This window comes from Coenobita brevimanus, chromosome 11 (genome assembly GCF_032717465.1).
Source record: "Coenobita brevimanus isolate Jiangsu-jjx chromosome 11, ASM3271746v2, whole genome shotgun sequence".
Classification (NCBI taxonomy): domain Eukaryota; kingdom Metazoa; phylum Arthropoda; class Malacostraca; order Decapoda; family Coenobitidae; genus Coenobita; species Coenobita brevimanus.
Genome location: NC_136964.1, coordinates 10346044 through 10356595, shown reverse-complemented (window position 1 = coordinate 10356595; position 10552 = coordinate 10346044). Strand labels below are relative to the sequence as shown.

General features: G+C 41.1%; 2 protein-coding genes across 2 annotated transcripts in view; one reads left to right on the top strand and one right to left on the bottom strand.

Moving 5' to 3' along the window:
* LOC145410986 (uncharacterized) overlaps nt 1-1377 on the bottom strand; it is a 9271-nt gene extending 7894 nt beyond the window's left edge. Inside the window, exons 1-2 of the mRNA XM_080281047.1 lie at nt 1357-1377; nt 917-1018 (exon numbers count right to left, since the gene is read on the bottom strand). Of these exons, the coding sequence (XP_080137173.1) occupies nt 917-1018; nt 1357-1377 (123 nt within the window). The remainder of the gene's footprint in view (nt 1-916; nt 1019-1356) is intronic.
* Nucleotides 1378-4378: 3001 nt separating this feature from the next.
* The window catches only part of Nin (blastoderm-specific gene 25D), a 66653-nt gene continuing 60479 nt past the window's right edge, over nt 4379-10552 (top strand). Inside the window, exons 1-5 of the mRNA XM_080281036.1 lie at nt 4379-4519; nt 5473-5568; nt 6400-6513; nt 8324-8458; nt 8661-8770. Of these exons, the coding sequence (XP_080137162.1) occupies nt 4448-4519; nt 5473-5568; nt 6400-6513; nt 8324-8458; nt 8661-8770 (527 nt within the window). The 5' untranslated portion in view covers nt 4379-4447. The remainder of the gene's footprint in view (nt 4520-5472; nt 5569-6399; nt 6514-8323; nt 8459-8660; nt 8771-10552) is intronic.

Sequence of the window (10552 nt, the reverse complement as noted above, 5' to 3'; positions counted from 1 at the left end):
TAGACCATACAGTTTAGTCCTGCTAGGTGACGGGAGGGCGCTACCTCTCCCAGCAGGGCAACTACCTGGGTGGGGTGCGAACTCATGATCCTTTGGTCTCGAATCAGGCGCCCTACCACTGAGCCCCAATGAAAGACCCCGTATTTGGGAGGATTCTCTTTAAACTCAGGCATATGCGTCTCATTCCGGTTGCACCTCACCATCAGTCTGTTCCCATGAGTCGTAGATTCATTCATTCATTCATTGCCAGACGCCATGTATCCCAAACGGGGTGGCCAAGGGCTTAGAGTTAATTGTTTTACAGGGAGGGGCACTAATCCTCCACCAACCCCACTTAACACGTAGGGAGAACGTTGACATGATAAAAGTATTCAGCTTAGCACCACCAGCCTTAAGAACAGAAGAAATAATGGCTGTAGTTTTATTATCAGGCAGAGTCTGTCAGCACTGGAGCAGATTTCCGCATATTCTCCATCAATTTCGAGAAGTACATAGCATCATCACTTGGCTGCTTGGAACTACCAGGAATGGGCTCAAAATCAGAGGCCTTACTGCCAATATCATCATCATCTGGTAGCAATAGGCCTACTTCAACAACCAACTTACTTATTAACTAACTAACTAACTTACTTACCAACTAGCTAGCTTATTAACTTACTAAATAACCAACTAACTTACCAACTTGCCACCTAACTTATTAACCAACTAATATACTTGCTCATTAACTAACTAACCAATCAAGCAGCTAACTATCTAACTATCTAACTCTAACATACTGTAATAACCATCTGTCTAACCATCTTACCCTTTATCAACTATCTAACCTACCAACTAACTTGTCAATTCACGCACCAACTAACAAACCAGTTAACTATCCAACTATCTATCTAACTATCTATCTATCTAACACACTAACCTCAGGGGTGTATGCAGAGTGGGCGGGTGCAGTGGGTGGGGTAGCCAATGTTGAAGTCTTGCTCTGCGGTAGACTACACACACTCATCACTACCATGCTGATCTGTAGGGTAGATTAGGAGTAGATTAGGGTTAGATTAGTGCATGGTAGGTTAGTATTTGGTAGATTAAGTTAAGAGGTTGGGTGAGACTGTACGTTTGATTTTACAGTGTTCTGTAGCTAGGAAGAGAAACTATGTCTGTCTGTCAGTATCTGTTTGTCTATCTGTCTATTTCTATCTCTATCTATCTTCCTATCTACACACACACACACACACACACACACACACACACACACACACCAATCTGCTCTCTTAAAATCTACACGCAAGGCAAGGCTCGCACCCCAATCCCTAACCCCGTTACCATCACGCGAAGGAGTAAACTAATTCCCCTACTCACAAATATAGCAGCAGTTATCATTTTCAGAGTTCTCAGATATATATATAAGTGTGGATTCGATGTGGAGGTGGAGAGTGGAGTGTGGAGGAGTGGAAGTTTGAATGCTTTTATACTCCCGCCAAAATTTGAACTTTCGAACTGCTGTCTGTCTTGCGTGGGTGAGTGAGTGCGTGGATTTGGCATTTGGGTGCGTTACGTGTTGGCTGGTTGCGTGGAAAAAGCTGAGAGAGAGAGAGAGAGAGAGAGAGAGAGAGAGAGAGAGAGAGAGAGAGAGAGAGAGAGAGAGGACTATGGTTGGCTTATGACTGCTTGACCATTTTATCCGGGTAGAGGTAGATAGATGGATAGATAGATAGATAGATAGATAAATGGCTATCAGTCTGTATCTAGATAACATGGACATAATCATAAGCCATTTTTTTCTCTCTCTCTCTCAATATTTATCACACACACACACACACACACACACACACACACACACACACACAAAGGGTAGCGCACAGAGCAATGAACAGGTCTAAAATGTCAGTTTCTTAGGCTGTTGAAAGTAACTTGATTTTGTAACACTTTTTTATTGATTTTTTTTTTTTATTGTGATACAGGACATTAACTGTAACACAAGAAATTTTCCGGAAAGGTTAGGAGGCGGTGGGCGAATGGTTAGGGCAGTGATGCATTTCAGTTTAATAGGAGACTTGCAATACTCTTTTCACTCTTACTTGGCCTAAAATTGCCATCTCTCCATGTTGAATGCTGAGTTGTAGCAATAGATTAGCACTAGAATATGATCTAGTATTGAATAAGTGTTATGGATAGGATATAGAGCTGTAGCGTGTGTGTGTGTGTGTGTGTGTTTTTTCGGGGGGTGGGAGGAGGGAAATACGTGATTTTGCATCTCAGAGGGCGAATAAAGATGCGGTACGCTTCATTTCTTACTATACATTCAGTTTTTATTATATTTTATCTATATTTAAGTCGTTATCCTGTATATCGTAACTCCTCATCCCTTTTTAACGGACATTTTTTCGTACTTACACAAAGATTTATTTACATAGGGTACAGAAAACGCGTCTTTGAGTACTATTACAAATCAGGGTAGATCATAGAGGATTGGAGTTTGAAGAAGATCTCAGAAGTAGGATTCAGGGTAGATGAGATGGAATTGAAATGAAATAAAGAGTACTAGATTGTTTTCTTGTGGGGAGGGGGGTGTCAGGAGATTTGAAAAGCAGAGGTTGGGTATGATGTGGTTAGCATTACGATTTAGGGTAGATACGAGGGATATTGGTTTGAGGAAGAGTACTAAATAGTTCATAGGGAGTGTAGAGTAGTAGGATTAAAGGTAGATCATGTAGGATTGGAAATTGAAGGACCATAACTGTTTAGTATGAGAGTTGATGCAAATACTGAGATTATTGTAGATTAGGGTATGAGAAAGAGCACTGGATAGTAGATTATAAGGGAAGAGGTTGCTAGTGAGGCAGGAGGATCAAAGTGAGATTCCAGGGTAGATTATAAAGGATCAGGCTAAGAAAAGAGTACTGGATGGTGTATAGAAGTAGAGATTCAGTCGTCTATACATGTCAGGTGTGTTTACATGACTAACTGGATCAGCAGCTGACGGATTTCTGCAGGTGAGGTAACGTATCGATCATTTTCTTGGCTTCCCACCCTTGTAATTTCGCTTATAGCCTCTAGATGAAAAGCTGTGTCTATTCCTGATGTATTTATGCCATTTTGCAGTCCAGGTCTAGTTGAAATAGAGTTTTTCTGTTTGTTAATCGTCGGTTTAACTTCCGCCTCATCCTTCAAAAATGAAAGGATGCCAGTTGCCATAGTGATACTCAGACGGAAATAAGATCCTTTGTTCTGATAGCCAGTAGTGTTTTGCATTTTGCACGAGGGAATTTAAAGTTAGACATATTTGTGCTCAGAATCGGGAAAACGTAAGTCAGGAATGTAAACGTTAGTTAAGGAAGTAGGTGTGATTCACTTACGGTGATTTTGGTAAGGATTCATCAAGCTTACTTTTACCCTTTGCTACTTTAAATTACGAGGATAAAGTCAAGGAGAGCTCCCATCCAATAACCAAAGCTAGGATGAGTTGGAGGGACTGAGTGGAAAGAGAGAGATACGAGAGAGGTGTGTGGGTTGGAGGGATGGAGTGGAGAGAGATTTGGAGGAATGGAGTGGAGAGAGATTTGGAGGGTTGGAGTGGAGAGAGATTTACAAGAGGGGTTTGTGAGTTGGAGGGAGGGCAGACAAATGGGAGAGGACAGGGCAACATGGAGGTGATTTATATGTAGCCACTTCTTACAGGATTAAGGCTTCTGGATATAGATGCCATACCATAGAAAAGAACTCGTAAATGAGTAAATTGTTTGGCATTGGAAGCATTAAGTGAGATTGATTGCACCCCTTACGGGATTATTGCCATCTGGCAATAGACAGATAGATAGACAGATTGAATTCATTGTTGGTGGAGGCTGTGATCAACTGCATACCATCCTTTGATTACCTCGCCTGTATAGTATTTGCAACAGAAATGCTGGAGATGGAAACTGTCACAATGATCAAAACTTCATTATCTACTTCAAAATTCCAAGGATTTTCGTGCTGTCCAAAACTAAAATAATATCCATCTGGCAATAAGCAACGTTGGGTCTGGTTAGTACTTGGATGGGTGACCGCCTGGGAACACCAGATGCTGTTGGCATCCCTACGTCAAAGTGGGGTTGGTGGAGGATTAGTGCCCCTCCCTGTAAAACAATGAACTCTAAGCCCTTGGCCACCCTGTCTGGGATACATGGCGTCTGGCAATGAATGAATGAATGAACAATATAACACAAAACAACGAGACATGGAATGAAATTGCCTAAGAAATGAGCAGCATACAGAAGAAGTCAGCATATATCGTACACAAAATTAGAGTTACAAATGTACAGAATAATCCACCAAGTCATGTGCAGCATGGTATTTAATGTAATATATTTGTTTCCAGGGTCATCTGTCACATGAAGTCTTTTACTGAAGAAAAATGAGTTCTCAGGACTCTTCCTCTGATGTGAATGAGGAAATGAGGAGGATGACCATGGCGTCCCCGAGGGCTACGGTAAATCAGAGAGACACTGCAAGGACTCCAACCAGCATCCAACTCTCACAGGTATATCATTGGATTCTTGTTATTAATGATTCTTTATTAATTAGAGTTATTATTAATGGTTCTTTCTTAATTAGAGTTATTATTAATGGTTTTTTATTAATTGGAGTTGGGAGACATTACAAAGACTCCAGCCAGCATCCAACTTTCTCACGTATAACATTGGAATCTTATATTAATGGTTCTTTATTGATTAGAGTTAGGCCCAGTCCACACCAAGTCCTTTGTAGTGTAGGTGGGAGTTCTGTATCACTGTAACCTTTAAAAGTTTGTACCCACACCGACGCATGTCCATTAGGGTCACTTGTAGGGTTATAGGAATGCAGCCACCACCCTTCCCTGCTGCAGTACGAACACAAAATACAACTCACACACAATCCACTGTTCCCACATAGCAGTGCATCCCCCCATACCACATCATACTCACCACATGCACCACGCTATCAAAACAGACACAGAAATAGGTGACAGAATGACAAAAATCTCTACCAAATAAAAGTGAAATAAGTGTAGTTTCTCAGACCAGAGCTGTTGTATCTTCACAGTAAATTCGGTTTTTAATGCTTGTGGAGAGAATGGAGAATTAAAGTATGACTAAGAGGATGTATGTAGGTGAAGTGGAGGGAGGGGGAGACCAAGGATGAGGTGGAGGGATGGAGTTGAGAGGTATTAGAGGGAGGGGGGAGTGAGTTGGGGGGAGGGCATTCAAATGGTTGGTGACAGAGTGACTTGGAGGCATTTTGTCTGTGGCCACGCTTTGCGGGATTAGGGCATCGGGCTAGACTTAGATAGGTAATTCATTCATTCATTCATTCATTCATTGCCAGACGCCATGTATCCCAAACGGGGTGGCCAAGGGCTCAGAGTTATTATTTTACAGGGAGGGGCACTAATCCTCCACCAACCCCACTTGACATGTAATTCATCACTTGTTAATATTCTGTGATTATTTACAGTCAGCAGCTGATGTTGGCAGTGAGGGAAATGGTGGGATGGAGGGAGGCAATGGGAGTCAGCCCGCCAGTCTAGCCTACTCAGGAGACAACGAGGAAGTAAGTCCAATCCAGTGTAGCGTATTGTACTGTGTGTGTGTGTGAGAGAGAGAGAGAGAGAGAGAATGAATCTGCGTATTATTAGCACAGTTTATGGGATGGAGCCAGTAATTTAAATGGTTTGAATAAATGTCTGTATGTTGGGCTTTACGTAGTTTTACTCCCTATAAACAATGGTATTATGAATTAGTATGTTTATCGGGTTTGTAAATCTGTATAATCAGACTGACCTATTTAGTATGACTGATACATAACAAAAACATACCAGTAACGTAATATATAAACGATGCCATGCTCTCTCAAGGAATTCCTGTGTTGCAGTTGGCAATGGTACAGTTGATGTATTCTATGGACTGGAAACAAAACCAAGTGCCAAAACCAGCTGATTACCTCCTAAGAGTTGCTAAAGAATGAAACTCGAGATGTGTAATAGGATTTTTAACAATGTGAGTCTCAAATGCAAGAGTTAACCATTACTCATAGTCCTTCATTTATGCAACAGGCCAACTCTGGAACTGTCTCCCTTATTCTGTATTTCCTATTTCCTATGATCTCCAGTCTCTGAAATGCAGTGTGTCCAGGTGTCTCGAAATGAACGGATCTTGAATTTGGCTCTCTTTTGTATATATATATTTTTTTCTTGGAAGAATGGGTTGTGGGCTCCTGGCCTTTGGTTCCTTCTTCCCTGCATAAAAAAAAAAAAAAAAAAATGGACTTTGATCATACACACAGTCACTCGGAAGAAAGATTATCGAGTTACTACTTGTAGCTGAATGTTCCATGCTTAAGAGTGATAGATGTAGTGTCGTCTAACAAAATATGGTTTATCAGGAATACCTACGAGCGACGTGGCAGCGGCTGGGTGTGGGTCACGATGGGTACCTCTCCCTCGACGAACTGGCCACTGTCTGTCACGCTATCGGCATGGAGAAGGTTGCTAATGAGGTGGGTTGCTGCCTTAATATGGTGGTAAAGTATTATTCATTGAGACACTTACGTTATTGGGTTGTGCAATGGAGAGAACAGCCTGTCTTATCACTTGGTAGGGTCAAATTCAGTTCCTTGGAGGTTTAGCTAACCTTGTCATATTATTTTTTATCTTTTATTCCTAATGGTTCAGTGGTTTTGAGTGCTAACCGTGATGAAAGCTTTTCCGTCTGTCTGTATAGCGATATGCCGTGATCCAGTAAGGGATGACCACAAACAAATTCCTCCTATGTCACCCTGTCATCTGCTAGTAGGCTGCCCTCTCCCCAACTCACACCCCCCTCTGTCATATCTCCATCCCATACCTCCATCACATCCCTTCATGACATCCTCAGTCTTCCTCTCCTCATCTCCATTTGAGAGAATGTTAGGAAGGAGAGTGGTATTTTTGTTGTGGATAAAAATATAATAAAGTTCATTTTGTCTTGCTTTATATTGCAGGCAGAAAGAGACCATCCCGATCCATTGAGTAATCTTGAATCATGGTTTCTGTGTGACATCATTGCCGAGGTATAAATATGTGGATTTGCATTACAGCTGGCAGTACCGCTAAGATGGTGCCAACACATTACTACTTATTTTAAAACCCCTTTGAATCCAGTGAGGTATTATTCATTTTATTCTTGTTATCTCCGGACATTTTTATTCAGCTTTGGAGAGGCTTTTCAGACTGGAGGGGTTAGATATGGCTTTCTGTTACCCCTTTGCAGCAGCAGGTCACCCAGAACTGAATAGAATTGAGTGGTGGTAGCAGGAATGAAATAAAAAATGTGTCATTGGAGTGAAGGAGTCTATATATAATGCTTAACCTAATTACACTCAAACCTCAATTTAAGGGACCTCCATTTAAGGGATTTCGGATTTAAGGGACCCCATATTCTATCTGACAAATGGACAAGACCATTCAAAAATGATATATAAAATCTAGGTTATACACAATAATATGTTTCTCTATACATTACCCGTAAAATAATATCCATAATCATATAAATAAGTGAAATATTAATTGCATTTCATAATAAGATGGTCTTTATATGTGGTAAAACAAAGGACATTTTCAAGTAAGGGACAAGCTGGTTCTCCATTTAGTCCCTTAAATCGAGGTTTGAGTGTATTGATATTTATGAATCTGCAGTAAGGCTAGAATTATGATACAGTATAATACATAATCAGTGAACTTTGCTTTTTATGTTGAGTAGTACTTGTACAATGTACCACTGTACCACCAGGTGCATCAGTGAACCATTCTGGGTTATTTGAGGTAGAGTGTGCTGGTAATACTGTATTTGAATTTTCTTTAACACTATTGAATATGGCTAGTGTGGACCTGTGATGGTGTTTGTTTTATAGTGCAGTAGTGTATTCCCTTGAAGTGGTTTGGCCAAATGGAGTGAATAAATATTGAGACCCCTGGAGAAGAGCCATAGTGCAGTGGCTGGAAGAAGTTAAACCAGGAATATGATGGGAGGCAGTGAGGGTTAAAAATACGCCTAATATTTTCCCTCTTGTACTTTGCACTTTCCTTTGTTGGCTAATATTTCCAGGCTTAGAAAGGACTGGTATGTTTTCCTGTCTATTGATAACTCTCCTTGATATGATGCCTAAGGGAGGAAAGTGCTGAACATGACTAAAGTGTGAAGTAGACAGTGGCTTAGTATGTGAACCCTTATCCCTGAGGGCAAGTACGAAGCATCTCAATTACCCCATCCCATATATAGCCTCACTTGGAGAATATTTAATTAACTTTTATTTGTATGTGGATTTTTAGGTACTGGAGCAGCTGTTTAGTCGTCTGGATGTGGATGGCGATGGTCGTATCAGCTTTGAGGAGTTTGTACATATGTTCCAGAGTGGCGGCCCCAGTGGTAACACATCACTTGGGCTGGATGACTCACTCCCACCGGTATGTACACAGAGAGGAACACACACACACACACACACACACACACACACACACACACACACTTGAATGAATATTAGACATCTCCCCATCCCTCAGTGGAAAAAAAAAAAGGAAGGGGGGTGATGGATGATGATGATGATGATGATAATGATGATGATGAGGAGGATGCACTATTTTTCTTCTAGCATTTTTAATCCACCAGGAAATGTCTGGGTCGCCTGTGAGCCGAATGAACTCCGTGGGTGATGATCGTAGAAGCATGGCAGTTGTGGAGACCAGTGTACTCTCGGCCATTGACCCGGATAACACTGGGTGAGTACTGAATGTTGCTGTTGTTGGGATAGTAAGGTCTGTATCCTCTTTAGGTCAGGAGGCTTTCTAGCAACCTTTTCATATTGGTTAATTTTGCATGCCACACCTTTCATTCCCTTGTTATTTTTGAATTTGTAAAACCAGGCCCTCCACATTCGCAGACTCAGCTTTTGCGGGCTTCAAAGAATCGCGGATTGCCCCTGTGTGGTGCGAAGACTGAATTTAATGGGTATGATAATCTGATTACAAGAAGTTGGGGTATATATGTAGCGGATGACTTGCCCACGCTTATGTGTGGACAAGTCATCAGCTATTTTTGATATTTTATGCTGCTTTCAGGTCCCACATACGGTTTATTAGGTACAGTATGTGCACACTTGCTCACCGTGGGTAATTGGCGGCTGTAGAAGCATTTACGGGAGGATGCACCAAACATTCACGGAAATTCCACATTCGTGGGGGTGTGTGTCCCCTAACCTCCGTCAATGTGGAGGGCCTGGTGTATTAACATTGGCCTGTTTTGCATACTCTACCCTTTCATTTTCCTGTATGATATATATGACTGTAATATCAACATCATTTGCAAAAATATCACACAGGAGACTTAGCTTTTTCATAAATATATAAACAGGTAAAGAATAGGTGGTAGGAAGCATTCTTAGCTAATGAGATTACAGACCTCGAACCGTAACAGGAGGGTGATGCTGGAAACATGAGTTAGAGAAAATTCATTGACAAAACCAATCAGAAAGAAAGTTCTACATGGAGGTCTGGTGGTTAGAATGTCTTAATTGACGTGTCTTTCATAGGTAATCCAAAAAGGTAGCTGTTTTGATCATGTAATGCCACCAAGGGAAGTAGGCTGGTCACTTACCCTTAAATACAGTGGACTACAGTTACCTAACCTCATGACCTAAGAGTGTAAAATGAGATTGTCAGTTTCTTGCAACATTGCTCATGTTTCTCCAAATCGCCCTTCTGCTGTTGCTGTTCTGTTTTGGAAAATGGCACGATTATCCTTGACAGAACAAACCTGGAGTTCAGAGATACCCAACCAACTCTGCTAGTCTGTCGCATCTTCAACAAACATGAGATTTTGCTATGTAAATGCTGGTCATTATCTCTTAACCACTTTACTACAGTGACGTATCTTACAACCACACTTCTCATCACTCTGTCTTCCTGCAATCAGTCCACATGGCCAGACCAGTTATTGTTCTTCTTCATTTAGTCCACAACACAGACTACATACCATCACTGTACTGTGATTTCTCTACACGACACTCCTTATCGTTATTTTCCTACAGTGCTTTGACATATTCTTGCCGGTGTGTGGTTTCTCTTCTTCTACTCCACATCAACGTCATACCTTCTGCTCTATCCTCCTCACTAAGTTTTCATACCTTGTGTTTATCCATTAGATTTTAACAGTAACATGAAAGGTAAGTACTGTACAAATGTCTTCATAGTTTTAACATCAAAACTGAAGGTATTTAACAAGAATAAACTCACAGTGTATGTATTGGGTGCATGCAGGGTCTTTTTAATTTCTGGGAGAGGCTGTCTTTCAGTGTGTGATTTAGGTGTCTTTCAATGTGGAATTTGGGTGTCTTTTAGTGTGCTATTTTTTGTAACTTTGGAAATCAGAAATGTGTATATGAATTTGCATTTTAGTGTTTGGCCAATTCAGTATGGTGGCACCTTTAAAAATATTTCTGCTCCTGCCAGATGATGTTACTCAGTGTTTAGGAAAATCAATTCACTGCAGGGGACGGCCTTGCA